Here is an 18856-nt window from a genome sequence, read left to right on the forward strand (position 1 = left end):
AAACGGTTTTAAGATAAAATGAAGCAGATGGCTATGTTTCTTTGTTGGACATTATGCAAACATAACCATTGGTACTTTTGAGTAGCGCCATTATTCTTCAGTCTTTCTGTAACTCTTTGTTTTTTGTTCTTAGTGAAGAGTGAATTATTTTAATCAGTAGCAGCTGATTAATTACTGACTTTCTTACAGCCCACATAGGGAAATGACTATCTTCACTGGATTTTGCTCTTACTGGAATTCAGTCATTTCATTTTAAAAAGTCTGGTATATTCATACCCACAGTATGGGCTTTTGTTTTACTAGCAGTTCAGGGGTGTCTGTTTTGACTAAGAATGGATTAATAACAAGGTTGTGCACAAGCATTTAGAGGGATAGTTTTTTCCATTCAACAAAAAAGGACACCCTGTCCATCTGCAATTAGATTATTTTACATCGAATAAAGTATTTCTTTAACCTGACATCCACGGAGGGAATTCCAGCTTCTTTTCAAGATGGAATCCATTGGTTCTATACAAAATACTAGGAATGGTTCACTGTGAGGTCTGTGTATGGTTAATTCTATAAAGAAACAATGTCCCGGTTTTCTTCACCTCTGTTGTATTGGGGTGGAAGCAGAAGTCTCCGCTGTGGATAACTCCAAACCCTTGCAAATAAGAAAGAAACTCTGAATGGCTTAGCACCTACTAAGAAAAACACACTTTTTTTCATTTGAGTGAACTGACCCTTTAAGGTCAGGGCGAGATTGGGGCCATGATGAAATAATGAAAATGGTATGGTGGCTAGGTGGCCCAGCAGGCTACGTCGTGTACCATTTAACAGAAACTTCACATATGCCCTTAAAAGCGTTTACATTAGTGTGCATTTAAGGTCTGTGTTTTTCATGTTTTTAACCATTGGACAAATTCCTGCCCGGACAGATCCAAAATCCAGTAGTGTTCAGATAATAAGAATTGCAGCTTAAAGTGCATCTGTCACCGACACAGAATGATGAAAAGAGTTGAGCTTCAATCAAACAGTGCAGTTTAATAAAAGCAAGAAGGTAATAATCTAGAGATACTAACTAAATACCAGCTTTCACAAATATATGGTATTCAAGGACTGCATCATCTACAGCCTGACATCACAGTTAGACACCTAAACACCTTAATCACCCAAACTTGTGAGCCTTTTCTGTCACTAAATAGATAAAGTGTGTTTTGGCACAAAACAGGTGACAAATGCACACCACCAATTGCTGCATCAAGGTAAATGTTCCAAGCACACCTAACTGGAGTGACATCTTATAAACTCCAAGGTCCCCGAAGCTGACAGGAAGCTCTAAAGTACCCTGGAGATAATTGTAGTTTGAGAAAAAATCTGTCAAAGTATGTATACAAGAATTGACATAACTGAAAAAAAAAGGAATTTATACAAAATAGGGAGATTAAATCGTAATGTAATGTAAATGTTAAATAGGACTCAATTTCAAAAGGATTGTTTTTCCAATGACAGATGAAGATAAGGATTGCATATCATTTCCGGCTATACAGTTAAATATAAATCACCAATGAATGACCGTAGTTCATCAATGGCCTGACAAAACATGAGAATGAGAGAAATCATTTTATATATCTTTGTTTGGAACATAGTCCTCTACTCACTGTGCTGTGAAACGCCATTCTGTTGCTTTGTCACTACAATCACCTAGGCAAAAAAAACTGTGTGGGTGTCGTGTGCCAAACCTGTAGGAAAAACTGTGAAATTCTATCATTTGTTAGCTTGAATTTGGTCTGCTTATAGTATCCTTAAAATCCTCTCTTAATCACATGCTGTCAAAAGTTTTCAGGGTATTTTGAATAAAAAAAATGTTCCAGTGAAAACTGTTCAGTGAGGTCTGTGGATTATCCAGGACAGTAACCAGGACATAGTTTTGAAAAGACACATCGCTGTTTTTTAATGGTGTGAACTGCTAAAATGAAATTCTATGGAGAGAAACAAAAAACTCAACAGGTTCCCAATTTAGGTGTTGTTAGACTAAGTACAACTGACCTCTAATACTTTAATGGACTTTTTAAAGTATTATTTCACCTTTTATAACACAAATCAATATTAGATTAATTATAATTCTAAAAAACAAATTTTTGCATTGACAAATAATGCAATCAGCATCCAACATTTACACATAAGGATATAAGGTTCTTGATTTGTTTGCTGGGACACAAACAATAAACAAAACCAGATGGCAGAGATTAGAAATTAATTCTATCACTTAAAACACCTTAGAAGTGTGTTTTTATGAACAGATTTTCAGAAATGTTCTCTCCGTAACGATGTAATATTATGCCTCTAGACTTCTCTAGGGAGTTGCCCTTTGAAATACTATTTTCATGGCATCCCCGCTTTAGACAGTTCACACTAAAAAGTAGGATAATAAGGGAGACGGGGATGTGGCAAACAACAGATGGTCATGCTGTTTCTGACCCCAAGACATTACATTTACATGTTTGCCGCCCTCCCGATATGACTCGAAAAATATTCCAAGACATAATGCCAGCAATTGCCCTTTTAGAGATTTCTCCCCCAGTGATTTTCAGAGTCTGTGCACTTAAAGCACCCCACTTTATCCAGATAAACACAGTGCTTTTCTAACATATGGTTAGCCCCAGTTTGTGCTCTTAATCACTGTGTTGAGTTTTTTCACTGGTAATACCATTGGAGTCAGCTATTATTATTTTTTATTCCAAAATAAAAAGCCCCAAATTTCAAATATCCCACTTGACCATTGACAGCACCTACCAGGGTTTTAAAAATGTTTGTTAAACCGAGTGAAGATGGCAGCTGGAAGTGATAGCTGACACAGTTTTGGTTATTTGTCAAGATGAGCAAGAAAGTTACTTGGCTAATTGACCATCTTTGGCTAACAATTTGAGATACGTTCAAAGTTTTTTTCTATATAGTAACACTACACTTCAATCCTGTTTGCTTGCATATTACTATCCTCTCTAGATAGAAAATCTGTTGCATTCCTCCTGTGAACATCTTGTGGAAACATCTCTGTGACGTATGATTTACAGCCTTGACTACGAGTTAGTTAACGGAAGCTAACCCAAGCTAACTGTTAATTCTTACAGTAACCTTAACAGAAGAGAATTGTAATAACATTTTTGTATATTATCTCTGGACTTTTGTAACTCTTAAAGTTATAAAATAGCGAGCTAAATACCTAAGTAACTCCCATAAAACAGACAGCATCAATAGCTGTGCTGAGGTCGACAAATTAAAATGCTGCCCCCTAGTGGTCGTTAGGATGCATAACATATACAAATAGTCAATTTGTACTAAACCCCGGGATCAGCAAATACCCTCCTTTCTGCATAATACTCTGTTTTGGGTGGCCCTGTATTCTCAATATTTCCATCAATAAGTCAAATGTCTATGCTGTAGATATTTTTGTCAGGTTCCCCTGTGGATAGTAATATATAGGCTACAGCACGCTCTATGTAGGTGAGATCATCCATGACACACTGTGTGGTCCTTAACGTCTGCACATCTGCCTTGTCCAAACTCTATCCTCTCACTGTATTCACCACTTTCCATGGATAAAATTTGCGATAAAATGTGTGTCTATATACATATGCATACATACATATAGCCTATATATATGTTTGTGTCAAAGTTCAACAGAATATTTTGGTGTTATTCAGAATTGCTTTTCAGATGCTATGAACGTGGTGGTTTGATATATGGCACACATTTATGGTATATTGATCTGACTGGAACTGCTCTCAGTGATAGTATTCATGACCTGGACATAGCAACCAAACAGAATGACTTCTCGTTGCTACAGTAGCTGCTGAACAAAGCAGAGTTTCAACTCTGTGTGTATCTGTATAATCTGTTTATGATTCACTGTTCTCACAATTTTTACTCAAAATGAAAATAATGGGATCAATCCACCAAGTAACAACTTTTAAAAGTGTTAAAGATAACATGCTGAGCAGAAACTGAACACAAACCACCAGGCTTCAATGTGCTGTGATCAACATCACATGCTTCAGCCAGCATTACGGCATCTTTGATAAGTCTGTTGATCATACCATTTTTATCATTTTAATATTTGGTGGTTAAATTGCAATCGTGTCATCTTGTGACAAACTAAGTATCTCTTTTGATGCTAAATGCTTCAGGGACATGAATTTCTCTTTGAAGGTGAATATAAAATGAGTGATGCTATTAACAAATAATGGTATACAGCATTGATCAAAAGTGCCTGGTCTTATACACACATGCACACATTAGCACATAGCAACACAGTGAGAAAATATGTTCTTCTTAACAGCACAGAACAACAATTTAGTAATTATCTGTTTCTCTTAGTGTATTATAAGTGCACTGAACCTCATAATGAACATGTATAACTCTCCTCTTTTTTTGTGTATGTGCATGTGGGCATGTGTTTCTGCATGTGTGTAGCATCGTATTTGCACTTGATGTATGTATGTAATCTCAGCAAACACTATTGTTTTGGGCATGCAGTCATTTGCCTTGAATACAAACAGGCTAATCGCTGTATTCTGATTCTCCATTATGCCAGTCAAGTCATTATTGTAGGGATAGAGGCAAAACACCTGTCCATTTTATAAGATCATTTACTAAATTGACATATGGTAAAGCACTAGACAAAGGCAGCATACGGTGTGTCACTAATCTGTATGCAGACATAACCATTGATGTGTACCTTTCATGTGCTCATAAAACTCACAAAAGCCATTAGGTAGTCTCATTCATCATCTCTTAGAGCTCACCTGGTTATGAAAGCTTCCAGTATGTAGACAAAAAAAGAAAAAAAGAATTAAAAAAGATACAATGACATGTCAGTTTGGCCTGCAGCGATAGTTCTGTGGGGTATTCTTGAAATATGATCGTATAATTGACCCATCCATTGAAAATTAATGAAAGAAAATCAGTTGGTGGTCACCTCATTGGGATAGCTGTGGGAAACTGGTTCTCTTTGATATCAACTCAAACAGTCAGTGGTTTGGAACAAATTGTGAATGTGAAAACAGTACTGTAGACATAAGTACATCAATCAAAATGATTTAAATCAAGTCAATTTGATGTCACAAAAAATGCAATTTATATGTAATCTATTTCAGAGGTCTTATCTAGTCTGTAGAATTTACACTAAATATAGAACATGTTTGTTGAATCTCTTTTACGGCCTTACTAAACAGACTTAAACGTTTTATATCCTCATTACAGTATAATGCTATTGGGATTGCAACTAATTATTTTCATTACCACTCAATCTGCAGATTATTTTCTTGATTAACAGATTAATCATTTGGTCTACATCATATCAAAACATATTGAAAAAATGTCCATCACAATTAAGAGCCCAAAGTAACATGAAAAACAATTGAAAAATTCAGAATGGGTCTCAAATGTCTGACTTTTATTTTGACCAAGAGCTTCCACAAACATCAGCTAAGTGAAAACAGCCCATTTTGTAGGTCTTATTTATTTTGTGTGTGAACCTAGTTACGCAGTTATGATGTTGCAGGGATGAAAATATGTGTATATCTATATTAAAAAATGGATGCCACTGTATATGTGTGTATGCTATCCTATTTGAAAAATACATTTGCTTGGTTTGAACTCCATGAAAGTGGGTTGCGACTTAATGACCACGGGAAAATGTGGGTCCCAAGGTGAGAACAGTTGAGAATCACCGGATTAATCTACTAGTCATTCTGACTGGCACAGCAATCAAAAGTATATTTTATATTTTAATATTTGACCCTGGAAGACATTGTAGTTCTCTGTTATCATTGGTATTCATTCTGCGTTGTATTTGGTCGTTTCAGATTTATGTATATTAATCTGCTGTCTGTTCAACAACTGCCCTTCCTTTCCAGTACATTGTAGTGTGGGTGTTCTTCAGCAGTCGGTTCTCATGCAATGTCCATGTGATATTTTGCATGTATTTACCTACGATGGCCAACTGCATAACCTGCAAATGATACACACCCTATTGTTATACTCAAGGTTAGAGTAAGGTGAGACTGCTGAACATTACTAAGATGATTCAGTGGAGGGTACAGTGCAGCTTCAGTCATGCTAAAGTAGAAATATATATAACAGAAATATAGAAACTGACCCCACATCAGAAAATACATCAACAACATACACCCACCCTACGTCCAACCACTATCTTTGTACTTTATCACTGTCTGTTTCACTTGAGCTCCTTCTATTTTCTCACCAAGTCAGTGGGAGGAGGTCACATTAAATGGTGACTGTGCATTTTCGTTTTCAGAATTAAAGGACAAATTTGATAGGGGGGAAAGTGCTTCGGGGGCCACAGCTATTGGACATATTTGGAACTATTTCTGCAGCATCTCTCGTGCTCTTGAGCTGGGGTGATAAAGCTGGTTTGGATGTCAAAAAAAAAGAAGAGTGGATGAGAGGTGGATGTGATACTATCATTTTGCTGCGACAGAACTATCATCCTCTAGAGAAAACATGGAGTAGGTAACATGGATTTTTTTCATCTGTTCGCTGCAGGAACCCCTGCAGCTGACTAGAATGATTAAGAAATTAAAAGAAGGATTTTAAAAAAAAGCATATACACCAATCACATGTTAATAATGTAATCCCCAAAGCCTTCCTTGATTGACAGAAATGTTGAAAATTTCCCACCTTTTTCTCAGCAAGCCCCTTTTAATAGACTACATGGTCTCCATTAGGGCACTTTGCCAAGCTGCATGATAAAGGCATTTGCAGTTTTGAAAAGGTTGCATGAATTAAGTAGACCTACCTTCCCTGTGCAAGTGACTAATGGGTTGTGAACGAATTACATTAGTTTAATTAATTTTTTTCTTTCTTCTTGTAAGTCAGGGGCATAAATGAAGCAGCAGATATATGGTTATTGATTTTTGTGAGTTGAATTTGAAAGTGTCCAAACCAATAGTGATCAACTAATTAACTGGTCAGAATGTTCTTCATTCCAATTAGTAACAGACTAATTTCCTCCAATATAATATAGAGAAGTATTATTTTCACTTTCAGAAACTTTAGAGCCTCAATGTCACTGTGGACTGTTATAGTCTACCCCTTGCAAAAGTAATTACTCAAGTAATAATTTAATTTTGTCTCAATAATTCCAGACATGGTGAAGCATGACTGCACACTCTTAGACTGTTGTAATTTAAGGGACAATATACTTCCGTAAATGGAGTAGACTTCTCCTGACACTATGCACTCAAAACTGTGAAATGGTTGGTAGAATGAAAAGACAGCAGTTTCTTTATATTGAGATACCATGGGGTCTGCATGCAAGATAAATTGGATAAGAACTGAAAGAAATGGTGAGTGTGCCTGGCATATGGGCGGAACCTCTCCATGTACAAAAAAACTCACGCTGATTGTTCCACTTCACATTGTGTCTGGAAAAGTTTATATAATCATATTGCTGCATAAGTTTGTATCCCCTGCTGATAGAAACAGAGGCTCATACCTCTAAAGAACCAACTTTTTTTGAAAATTTGAGTGGTATTGCTATGGATGCATTTTTATACTTCAAATAAATACATACAGTGGCTTTTAGGGATTCGTGGCCCCTCTAGTCAATGAGCAGAAGGATATAAAAGAAGAAACACCTTAACAAGTTTCTCAAGTCGCAGCAAAAATATCTGACAGTGCTGATTTCTGTTATATTGTGAAACTCATATTGAAAATGACTCAACATTGGCCAATATATGACACATAACAGGTTGTAGTCAAATAAAATTACAAATGTAAATCACAAGATAGAGGGCATACTGATTATTGCCTACAGTGTCAGAGCTGCCAACTCAGCAATCAAAGTCACACATTTTTGGACGCTAACCAAAGAAGAGACACAGAAAAGAGAATATAAACTACAAAAGAAATGTATAAGAGACCAAGCCAAGAAAGAAAACTTTGAGCTACTGCCTGGTCAGACAGCTGAACTAAGATGGAACTTTGCATGAATTTCACCAAAAATACACATCAAGCATATCAAATCAACTGAGGGACTACCTTCAGCACCAAAGACAGTGGCTGTTTGCTGGTGTGGGCCACTGTGGTGAAGATTGATAGCAAGTATTACCCCAATGATCTGTTCCACACATGGGAATGCAGCTACAGGTGCACTGCACCCTAATTTCCAGTGACCTACTTCTACTTTTCCGGCAAATTGAAAGTTTAATGAACCAGATAAATATTTTCCGGATATATTGGACGAATACTGAATGTGAGTACGGTGCATATGAGAGTTTGAAAATGCACTTTTATGGTGCTATATAAAACTACTGTGTATGGTTTTGTCCTTTGTAGACTACTTTGTGTGACTGAGATGCTTCAGTAAATTTAAAAAAAAGATGTCATTTCGTTGTAAAGAATATTGGAGATAACAGATAAGTGCATGTCAGTCAAATGTAATTGTATGCAGTGGTAGAAAGTAACTAAAGACATTTGTTCATTTTCCTCTACTGAGACTGCAATACTGAGAAAGTGCTGCACTGTAAAGTATATTTTATGGTCCACTACATTTCTAAGTGAGAAAACATACTCTTTACACCAAAATTTTACAGCAAGATAATTATTTTATATATTATCAGTTCATAAAATATGATCGCTGTTAAAATTAGCTCAACCTCGACCACTACAACATAAACATTCTGCTGACATGTTAATCCATAAGTAATACCAGTCCAATAATAATAATAACATATAACAAATTGGAAATTCAAGAGCTACTTCCTCTAACGTTTTAGAAAAAAATAAAGCTATAACTTAGAGGAAAACTGACCCAGAATGTGTTTATTTGACACAAGAGTGACTTATTGCATTGTTGATATTTCTTTTAAACAATATTTTATTGGAAGGAGCAGTAGTTCCACAAAAACATAGAAATACAATGGAAATATAAATAATTGCCCTTACTTCATCTTATTGTCAGTGTAAAGCTGGAAGAAAATATGACGAAATACAAATAAATTAGACTTATTTAGAAGTCTAAGGAACATCATTATGGGCATTGCTGGTACTTGGAGCCAGACTCCTCTGTATGTGACAGTGTTAATGTGGCCACTCTTTACACTCACGTCCTGTCCCACCACCAGTGAAGCTGTTAAAATTCACAGTTCAACAAAACCCCTGTAATCACAGACACCCATATGGACATATCAGCAGACAGACGGACTATCTGTGGTGACGTCAAGGGCTGCTGCTCGCCCTCCACCGTGGTGACGTCAACCGGGGGCACGTGGGTTTGTTATTACAGGAAGTGAAGATGGCGGCTCAGTCGTTTCTCTCCGAGTCTCTGCTCGGGTGGTCTATTTTCACCTTTATACTTTTGGTAAGCGAGTATGAAGTTGTGTAGTCGCTTCATAAAGTAGCAGAGTGTTGTTACGGTTCGTTTTAAACGTTTCAGCAGGCGAGCAGGTCGCTCGGTTAACGTGTAACACAGCGCGACATGACAACGGTGTATTAACGTCAATATGGGCTTTGGATTGGTTTTAGCTAACATTAGGCACGATGACACACTATAAGGCTGTTGTTTTAAAGGAAGCGTTTAGTTTAGTATTTAGTACACCCTTTACATTTCATACTATTACGTATAGTGGCGGCACAGGAAGCTAGTATACTTTATTGTACAGAAAATCTCAGGTTATTTGTTTGTTAATAACAGCAAACAGCTGCACGGTTTACCCAGTTGGCTTTTACCAGAAGGTTTTTAAAAGGCACTTTACAAAAAGTATGCTCTTCCGTGTTAATAATTTAGCGAGGTTGAAAACACCAAAGGCATTTCACCTCAATCTAACCATGCTGTTAGTGTTTTTTATTTTTTATTTTTTAGTGGCGTTAGTTGTACCCTTACTGAACCTGAGTGAATGTCTTGAAGTTGGGTTAGTCTGTTAGGTAACCTGCCGCCCAACTTAGCACTCATTATCTCAGCTGTCTGTCAGAGTCACATGGCTAAATCAGAAGCCGTCCAGAAGAATGCCTGGATGCCAGTAAAATGCTCTGCCTCCCCCTACCCGCCACTTGCAGCCCTTTTTATTTGAGCAAACCTTTCAATGGATCTTATTTGGATGCAAAGCCTGCGTCATTACCTGGCAAAACAAGCAGCCAGAGGCTTAAGGCTGCAGGCCTTTAATTGATCCTGTCTGTGAATGGCAGCCCTTGATCTTAAGGGACTAGTTTTAGCAGTGTCCTCACTTCTTACAGCGTGTGTGCCTGGAATATGACCTTGTCATTTTGGAGTCTCTTTTTTGCTTCTCCGTCTAATGAGTTTACTGCCTGTTACAATGACTACCCCTCTCTTTTTAGGCTTTCTCATGTTAAACAGGAACAGAATAAATGAGCAAATTCTTGAAATAGTTAAAATACTTCAAACGGTAGTACCTAACTGCCTATTAATTCTACTTTGTTCAAAAAGTCATCTTTGTGATATTTCCTAATCCCTAATGCTGAGGAGTCTATGTTCACTCCTATGCTGAAAGAGGATAAGAGGAGGAAGTATGATATAATCAGATCAGCTGTTCCACAGCACCTGCAGGCTATTTTCAGTATATAATTCCCTGTGTGTTGTGTTAACACTTTGGTTTGTTTTTTGGGGTCAATCAGCACCACACACACTGTAGCTAGAGTTTACAAGCAGTGTTGGGGGAGGACACAATATAATTGTAATATAATATAATTTTATTAAGCCAATCTTTGAAATGAAATGAAAATGTAATGTCTTGTACTCTCTATTATCTCTAAAATGTTATATTTTTGGCTGTAGATTTGCAAGCTTAAGTTATCTAGGCCTAATCATTTTTGGCTAATCATATTCCTAATTTCCGCCCACTGTTTAGGTAATCCTGGCTTTCTGTTGGGTCTACATTCGGAAATTTCAAAGTCGTCAGGAGAGTGAAGTTGTTTCAACTATCACAGCAATATGTGCACTGGCCATTGCTTTGATAACTTCGGCCCTTCTACCAGTGGATATATTCCTTGTTTCATTCATGAAGTATCCCAATGGTACCTATAAGGTTAGTATCTGTTCTTCTAACACTGCCAGTAAAATCAATCTGAGAAATGCTAACGACTTTTCCTGAGGCAGCTTTTAACTCTGCTTTGTAATTTTCTTAGAACTAGACAAAGTAGACATTGTTTTTGCCTCATCTAAAAGCTGAATGCATTTCTTGGCTCATGAATTTTTTGCCATTTAATTTGTTTTTATCTATTTGAAGATTTAGCAAAGTGTGTAATGATATCTTCTGTTGAACAGCAGATAATGTGTTGCTATGTGGGGGTTGTGAGCTGCTTTGATTGTTAAAGGGTATTTGTTTGTTTTTTTAACATTTAGTGATGGCCACCTAATGTAAGCTGCACATGTTAACTCATCAGGAACATAATCCTTGACTTACTTAATCAAACATGATTTCTTGGTGATCTCTTCTTGATGATTACACTTTGTAATAAAAACATTACAAATAAGCAAAGAAGCATGAAAGCAAGTTGTGAAATTGAAACTGTGTGAACAGGGAAATGAAAGAATGAAAATACTTTCTTCTGATGGGAAAATATAATTTGAGCATTACTCCGAGCATTGAGAATCATGACACTGCAGAAACTGACAGAAATGACAAAAACATTTTCCTTAGGCTGATACTCTTCAATCTTTTTGATGCTTTGAAGCTTTTTACAGATTTTTTTCCAATTGGAGAATTCATTCTGGAAGAAAAATGCAGTAAATGCAAGCATATGATGGACAATTACCTGCACTTGTGTCACTACACATGAATAAAAATAGATTTAGACAAAGGTCTGACAGCTTGCCCAGGCAAGGAGCCTGTCAGTTTTGCATCATTCACTGTTCATGTCTGAATTCAGTTTGTGAAACTAGATAAACAAAGCTGCCTGAGCACTGCTATAAACCATATGCCTACATTTACAGTATCCAGTAAATGCACCACAATTCCCTGTGTGTTGGTGTTAAATATTACAATTATTACAATAGATTCTACACATTATTGTTTTTTAAGTAGCCTAAATCGCATTGATACCTGTTTTCGTTGATTATTATACCTGTGTCATACCTATTACTGTTGAACTTAATTCAAATTTTCACCATGGACTTTTCCTTGGTTAACTTCCAGGAATGGGCAGCAAACAATGAGACGAGGGGGCAAATTGAAGACACTGTGCTATATGGATATTACAGTAAGTACATTCTCCTGATACCTGTCTACTTGGGTCAACATTAAAAAAGAAAATGAGTAACTGTGTTTAAGAATCGTAACCAGAGAGGAGTGCTGCAGGCTGACAACTTAATCTGTCTTTATTTAGGCCTTTTGTTTGAATATTTTTGAGAGTTTGGATGTTTTGTGATGAGCGCAATGATCATAAGTCTACTTTGTCATGCTCCAATGATATCAACCCTCAAATCTACTCTTTCAATTGATGCTTGTGCCAGTTCAATTTCATTAACACCTGGGGCCTGACTCACCCACACAGCCATTTTAGTGGGTTAGTAGTCTAACTTTGGGATTTACACTGGCTCGTTGACAGCGTTTCCCATAATGGGTGACTCATTTTCACACAGGATATCTCTAAAGTAACTTTGGCTGCACATCTTTCCTGTTCAGGCTATCACTAAACTATAAATTAAAAAGCCCATACAATAACTCACTGATCCTAGAGGCCTTTTAAAAAAACTAGATTTTATTCACAAAACCTTATATAAACAAGAACATGGCATTCAAATGAATGAGACTAATAAAATAATGAACTATAATGACCAGGACTGTTGAAATAATAAATAGTGAAATGACCTTTTCACAGGGTAATTTTAATGGACGGACAGAACAGTTTGTTTTCTATGATGATCCAATATATTAGAGATATCAAACACTTAGTGTTTCCTGGCAAAATGCCTGCTATGACCATTAAAATGAATGCAGTCTGTCAGATAGGAGGCAGCTTACATTAGTCAACTATAGCTATCAATAATAGATTAAATTTACTGTTGCATGCTGAAATGTTTTTAGTTGGATCTGGCTTGAGCTGTAGATGGAGCACATACAGTATTCCCATCACTATGTTACTGGTGAACAACATAAGGTGAATCATGACCTCCAAATGGAGACATATTTTTAGTATCATTGATATCTTGCCCTCTGTGTCTTAATGATGGACAGTGATGATCATACTTACTCACACCTTTACACTATTTGAATTTTCTCTTATGCATTTCTTTTAGACTCTGCCATGTTAACTTTTTTGCTATTACAGTCATATTGCTAATGGTTATATATATTTTCTATAATGCAAATGTTTATATTCCTTCCTTGGTTAAGATTTAAATAACCTTGCAATTCTTTGATTTATTATTTTATAAATGTATATATGTGTATAATGTCAACTTGTGTTCATAGTCCTCACATATTCTTTTTTGGGGGCCCCTACTATTTTCCAGCAATAGCTGAATAGCTTTAAAAAACAGTTGTTTCATCACATTAAGTATGCTACTTTGCATATATTGATTGCATTTGATTGGCTACAAACTCTTCCTTCATTTGAATACAGTCATGACAGGATAAAGCAACATTAACAACAATGTGTATATGACTGGTTACTCACAGCCGCTAAGTTTTACTGTAGCGGCTGTGGGGGAAAAAAAGCTAACACACAAATACACTACTCCTGTGAGTCTAAGTGATTGTAACACTTTGGTGTGACATTTAGCACTGATTTAAAGTGAAATCACTTGCGTTGTTGATTTATTGTAATCGGCAGTCATTGTGAATCACGTTAGATTTTCTTCCATAGGTTTGCATTCTTCATCATCTGAGGGCTGTGTGGGCATGTTCACACTGTGCTTGACTGTCTGACCCTCCTATGGGTTTGGTTTGGTGACTACATGTACAGTAATTCCTTCAACTTGAGCAGAATTATAATTAGTAACCAGAATACAGTACATGAAAACGCCTGTGTGAGTGTCTTTTAAGGCATTATGATTGTACGCAGGCTACAAGCTCTCCACAAGAGGGAGTTTGCGTAGCATAGATTTTGCTCATAGCAGGAAACATTAAAAATGACTGCATTCTATTTACGTGAGCTACTTCCAGAGTCCTGCTGTTTCACACGCTGGCTTGGTTACTGGGACACTCAATGGAATTGAGCCATCGTTAATGAAATTTGTTTCACATGTGCTTTTCCTGCTATGACATGTCAAAATGTCAGCATTTTGGATGTACAGATATAAACTTGTTGATGTCGCCATCTACAGGCAAGTAAGGTAATAGCTGCTTGCAATTGTGACACTTGCACCACTTCCAGGCATTGAGTGTTACAGCTGTTTGTTTGGTCTTTTGTCACATGTTAAGGGATGTAATAAATAAAAATGGGATGCACCAACAATCCAGCTTGTGGCATGATTATGTTAATTGATTACTCTTTTATTTGCCTTAATTTTCTCCTTTACTTCCAAATTCTGTATGCCAAAATTGAGGGTTTGTTCATAACCTTTGTTTGTGTGTCTTGCTGTATTCTACTTGGCAAAAGAAAACAACAAAAGTATTACTTTCCACCAGCTGCTGCAACTGTTCTTGTACGTTCACCAAGCTAGTCTTCACTTGTTGTAATTGTCACATTTAGCTTGCATTCAGTAAAATTATAACATTTGGCACTGATAATTTGTTTTTGGCTTGTGGCATACTTTATTGTATCATTGGTAGGTTTGTCGAGCATTCAGTCAGGCATCTTGGACTTGGGCTGCCAGATTCTCCCTCTATGAGAGAGGGCATGTCTGGTCCCCATGGATGGCTCCATAATTATAGTGTTTTTGTGTGGTTGCAGTTCATGGGGACAGTATCCAGGCTATTTGACTGATAGATTCCTAACTCAAAGCTATTAGTGCCACTGAAAATTCTTCATGATTGTCATATTAAGGGATAACATAAGTTTTTTGTCTTTGACGATTGCAAATTCAGTCATGCCAAAGACACTAGATCACACGTTTTCCAACAGATGCTGGCTTAAAGTGCCTGTCAGCAACACTGTTATGTACCGTCTGTTCAGAAATGCCAAATGCAAGGAAGACAAGCTGTCTCCTTGCCCAGACAGCCCAATCAAAGAAACCACTTCCACTGGTATGGTGACATCAGAAAATTGGCTGACCGTGAATCCAGCATTCAAGTGGCCACAGTATATGGTCCTCTGGACACACAAATATGATTTTATGCACATGATTGATTTCCTCTGTTATTATCTATAGTTTGGATTAGACATCTCCTTAAATAGAAACCTTGATTCACAAAGACTTAAATAATGAATAATTCTGTAGGGCTGTGTCTCGTCAGTAATTTAATTCATTTAATGGCCAAACCGCCTGGAAACTATGTTCATGGTGCAGCAGTTACACTCAAGAAATTTGTCACACATCAGAGGAAAAGCTCATATAGTTGGTTTACATATATATATGGTTTTTTGTTTGTCTTAAATCACAATTGTTTTGATTGGCTGCTAAATTGGCTCTGCTTAAAGCAGCACCGTATATTGTGGCATTCATGCTATGTCCTTGTTCCACATAAAAGCAGTATTTTTACATTGTGTGTTAAGTAGGCATTACAATCCAAATGTAGTTTGTACATATTACCATTCACAGAAAAAGGTAATTGCTTTTTTTCATATAGATGTTCTTATCCAGTTGAAATCTGAAATGAAAAATCTTAGACATACAAAGACTATGCATTCTAGGAGCTAGGAAAGGGATAAGGGAGAAGCTTCAAAGATTTTGCTACTTGCCTCAGGCATGTATACATGTGATCATAGCTCTGGGAGTGTGGGGTGCAGAATGATCTGCTTGCAAATTTGTTGTGGTGTTGTAACGTTTGGCTGTTGATAAGGAAGGTTGAGTGCTTGTAAAAGTGCCTAAAATACAAAAATCTGAGTGCTGCAGTTTGATTGATATTGTGCTCAGTTCCTCAGAGCATATTTTCGGAATAAGAATGTAGTGCATTTTAAATATTGCAAATGCATTCCAAGCTTAGAGATGCTGTCATTTAATATATGACATGCACCTCAGGTCATTGCATTTGTTCTAATGATAAGTTGTTTTCTGTTATGCCAGAATTAATCTGACATTAGGTGTTATATATATTACATTATAGCAATATATTGTGAAATTATTACAGATTGGCTTCTGAGTCTGATCAGTTGCCTTGGCTATTTAAAGTTAAATACTTTAATGTATTAATAATATATTCAGACAATGCTTTACCATTGATTGTTTTTGAAAGTTAAATGGTTATCATGATGCATTTCTATATGATTATGTGTCTCTGCAATTTAATCAATGTTTGTGAAGATAAGTATAAAAGGACTGTGTGCTGATGCAAATTGTTGATGTTTATGCAGAACCAGAGTCTCTTTTCTCTCTTTTTTGAGGGGCATTACTTTTTTATTTGCCAGTAGGTGGAGACCAAGCTCCGTGTGTGTTGTATGCACAGCTTCCTTAAAATCTAACCTTTAAAGTTGAATTTTTTTAAGGCCATATTTGACAGGACTGTCCATTTGTCTCTTCACAAATGGAATAATTACAGGGTTGACATAGAGATTTCCTATTTCCTCCACTGGAGCATGTTTTTCTTCAAGGTGGATTGATGTGTATTCAGTGGTGATCACAGTTAATAAGCATGTGCATGTCCAGTGATTTTAACAACATTATTTACTTGATGTATGAAATCATTTGATGGCCTTGCATAGCTGTCATTTCTGTCAGTTGCTGGTTCAGAAATGTGTACATTTCTTTCTGGTCACTGTGTTCAATCAAACCTAATATTAATATTGTTAACATTTCTGCAGCAGCTTTGAATTCCGCTGTATAATTACCCTGTGAAGTTTTACAAGCACAGTGTTGTCATAGTGGGGTAAATGTAATATAGCACAATCAGTTGTTATTTTAATTGATTTGTTACTGTTTAACCAGGTTTATAGTCCTCATTTTCATCAGGAATCTACACAATTACACGATCAGTGGGAGTCGATGACAATGTGGTATTTATGGACCAGAAAATAACAAATTTGTACCGTTTGTTCATTAAACTGCATGTGTATGTTAGCACTCTATCAGTGGTGTGAAACTGTTGCTCAGACTCTTTTTCTTATGATGGCTGCAGTACACATCATCAGTAACATCATAAGTAGGTCAAGTAAATGCCTTATGTTACATCTTTAGACAGATAAAAGCATGCATTTATGAGTATAGTTATTTGAATTAAGACGCATTTTGAGGTTGAACAAAAACTGAACACCAGTGATGAAGAGATAAAAGCTATATCAAAAAATAGAAGGTGAAAAGATTCTGTCTGAGGGAAATGTTACTTATTGCCTGTGGAGAATAAACCTTGCAGTTAATCAGAAATTCTACACAGTGTAGTATTAGATAAAATGTACCTTCAACCTGACAGAAGGGATGAATGTCTATAACTTAAACACCCAGTTCCTTTTAGAGCCCAAACTGCTTTTTGTGATCTTTGATGAACACTAAGTTTGAAAGCCTAGCCATTCAATCTCCAGCCTCTGTCCATTTATACATTTCCTTGGACTGCTCAGTACTTCAAAGCAGTGGTGCATAAGACCCTTAAGCAACAGGGCAAAATACCCCTGGGCCCTTTAAATAAATCATTGGCTTTCTCTGTGCCTTTTTAAATGCCATTTGTAGAAAAGGAGCAAGAGAGGATGCAATCCTCTTGTAAATACACAGCAACTACTTTCTTTTTGTCTGTGATTCTTGCCCACCTACATGTGCTGACTGAATTTTTTTGGAAGCCCAGTGTTTCTTTTAAGAGCATTCTGAAAACAGTGACAAATTGCAGTTTTATTTTCGAGAGCAGGTTTGTCTGATACAGAGGGGCCTTCAACGATAAGAACATTGTCCAGCTTGCATAAGAAACAAAAGGCACATTTCTTGCCACTGTGTGCAAAAAACACAACTTGAAGCTCTTCACTTCTACTTTTCTTTTATCTACCTCACAATTATGACATTTAAACCACTTTTTTTAGCCTACAGTTACTTCTAAAAGATAAAAGCCTGTAACAATACAGAGGTTAACTAATGGAGAATTTCAAAACCGTCAATAGATGACAATATATCTGCTGTTATATTTGTATAACATTAACAACATTAAGAACATGACAAGGATCACTTCAGTTTGGTTATTAAATAATTTGGAAATTTTTACAGTCAAATTATCTTGAAAAGCTACGACCTTCAACATAGCTATAGCATTTCTGCAATGTAATTTATTGTCAGTTATTGGCTTACAAATATGCTGGTACCAATATATATCAGATAATGTTGGCCTTTCTGATGGACTAGTTGGGCTTTAACATACAGCGTTATACCAGTTTGTCTCCCCATTGTGTCATCGTTGCTTTGCCATCAATTTTAGAAGAATCTGTGCGGATTCCATTTGCTGAATTAAGCTTAATACCTGGTGTTAATTTATATAAACAATGTTAGCAAATGCTTAATACTTGCTGTGTGTTAACTGAGCACATGGATTAACTAAGTAAATTGTCTACCAGATTTTGTTAAGCAAAGGTCTAATTTGTAACATTTAGGACGATCTATTGGCAGAAATGTATTATAACATTCACCAATACAGGAATCGCTGCATTTCGTTACCTTAGAATGAGCCATTTTTATCTACAGATGCCGTAGGCCGCCTTCCATGGAGTCCGCCATGTTGAACAGCCATGTTTGCTGAAAAAGAAAGCCAGTAATAATAAATCATGAGCACCTCTCCCACTGTTACAGTAAATATGTTATGTTGATGGATGTTTCATTGACTGT

The 18856-nt window shown here is 36.5% G+C and overlaps 1 protein-coding gene across 1 annotated transcript in view; it reads left to right on the forward strand.

Annotated features, from left to right (window-relative positions):
• Nucleotides 1–9258: 9258 nt before the first annotated feature.
• The window catches only part of lmbrd1 (LMBR1 domain containing 1), a 55881-nt gene continuing 46283 nt past the window's right edge, over nucleotides 9259–18856 (forward strand). Inside the window, exons 1-3 of the mRNA XM_051426751.1 lie at nucleotides 9259–9364; nucleotides 10869–11045; nucleotides 12156–12219. Coding sequence (XP_051282711.1) covers nucleotides 9299–9364; nucleotides 10869–11045; nucleotides 12156–12219 — 307 coding nt within the window. The 5' untranslated portion in view covers nucleotides 9259–9298. The remainder of the gene's footprint in view (nucleotides 9365–10868; nucleotides 11046–12155; nucleotides 12220–18856) is intronic.

The sequence above is a fragment of the Dicentrarchus labrax genome, unplaced genomic scaffold (assembly GCF_905237075.1).
Source record: "Dicentrarchus labrax unplaced genomic scaffold, dlabrax2021, whole genome shotgun sequence".
Taxonomy (NCBI): domain Eukaryota; kingdom Metazoa; phylum Chordata; class Actinopteri; family Moronidae; genus Dicentrarchus; species Dicentrarchus labrax.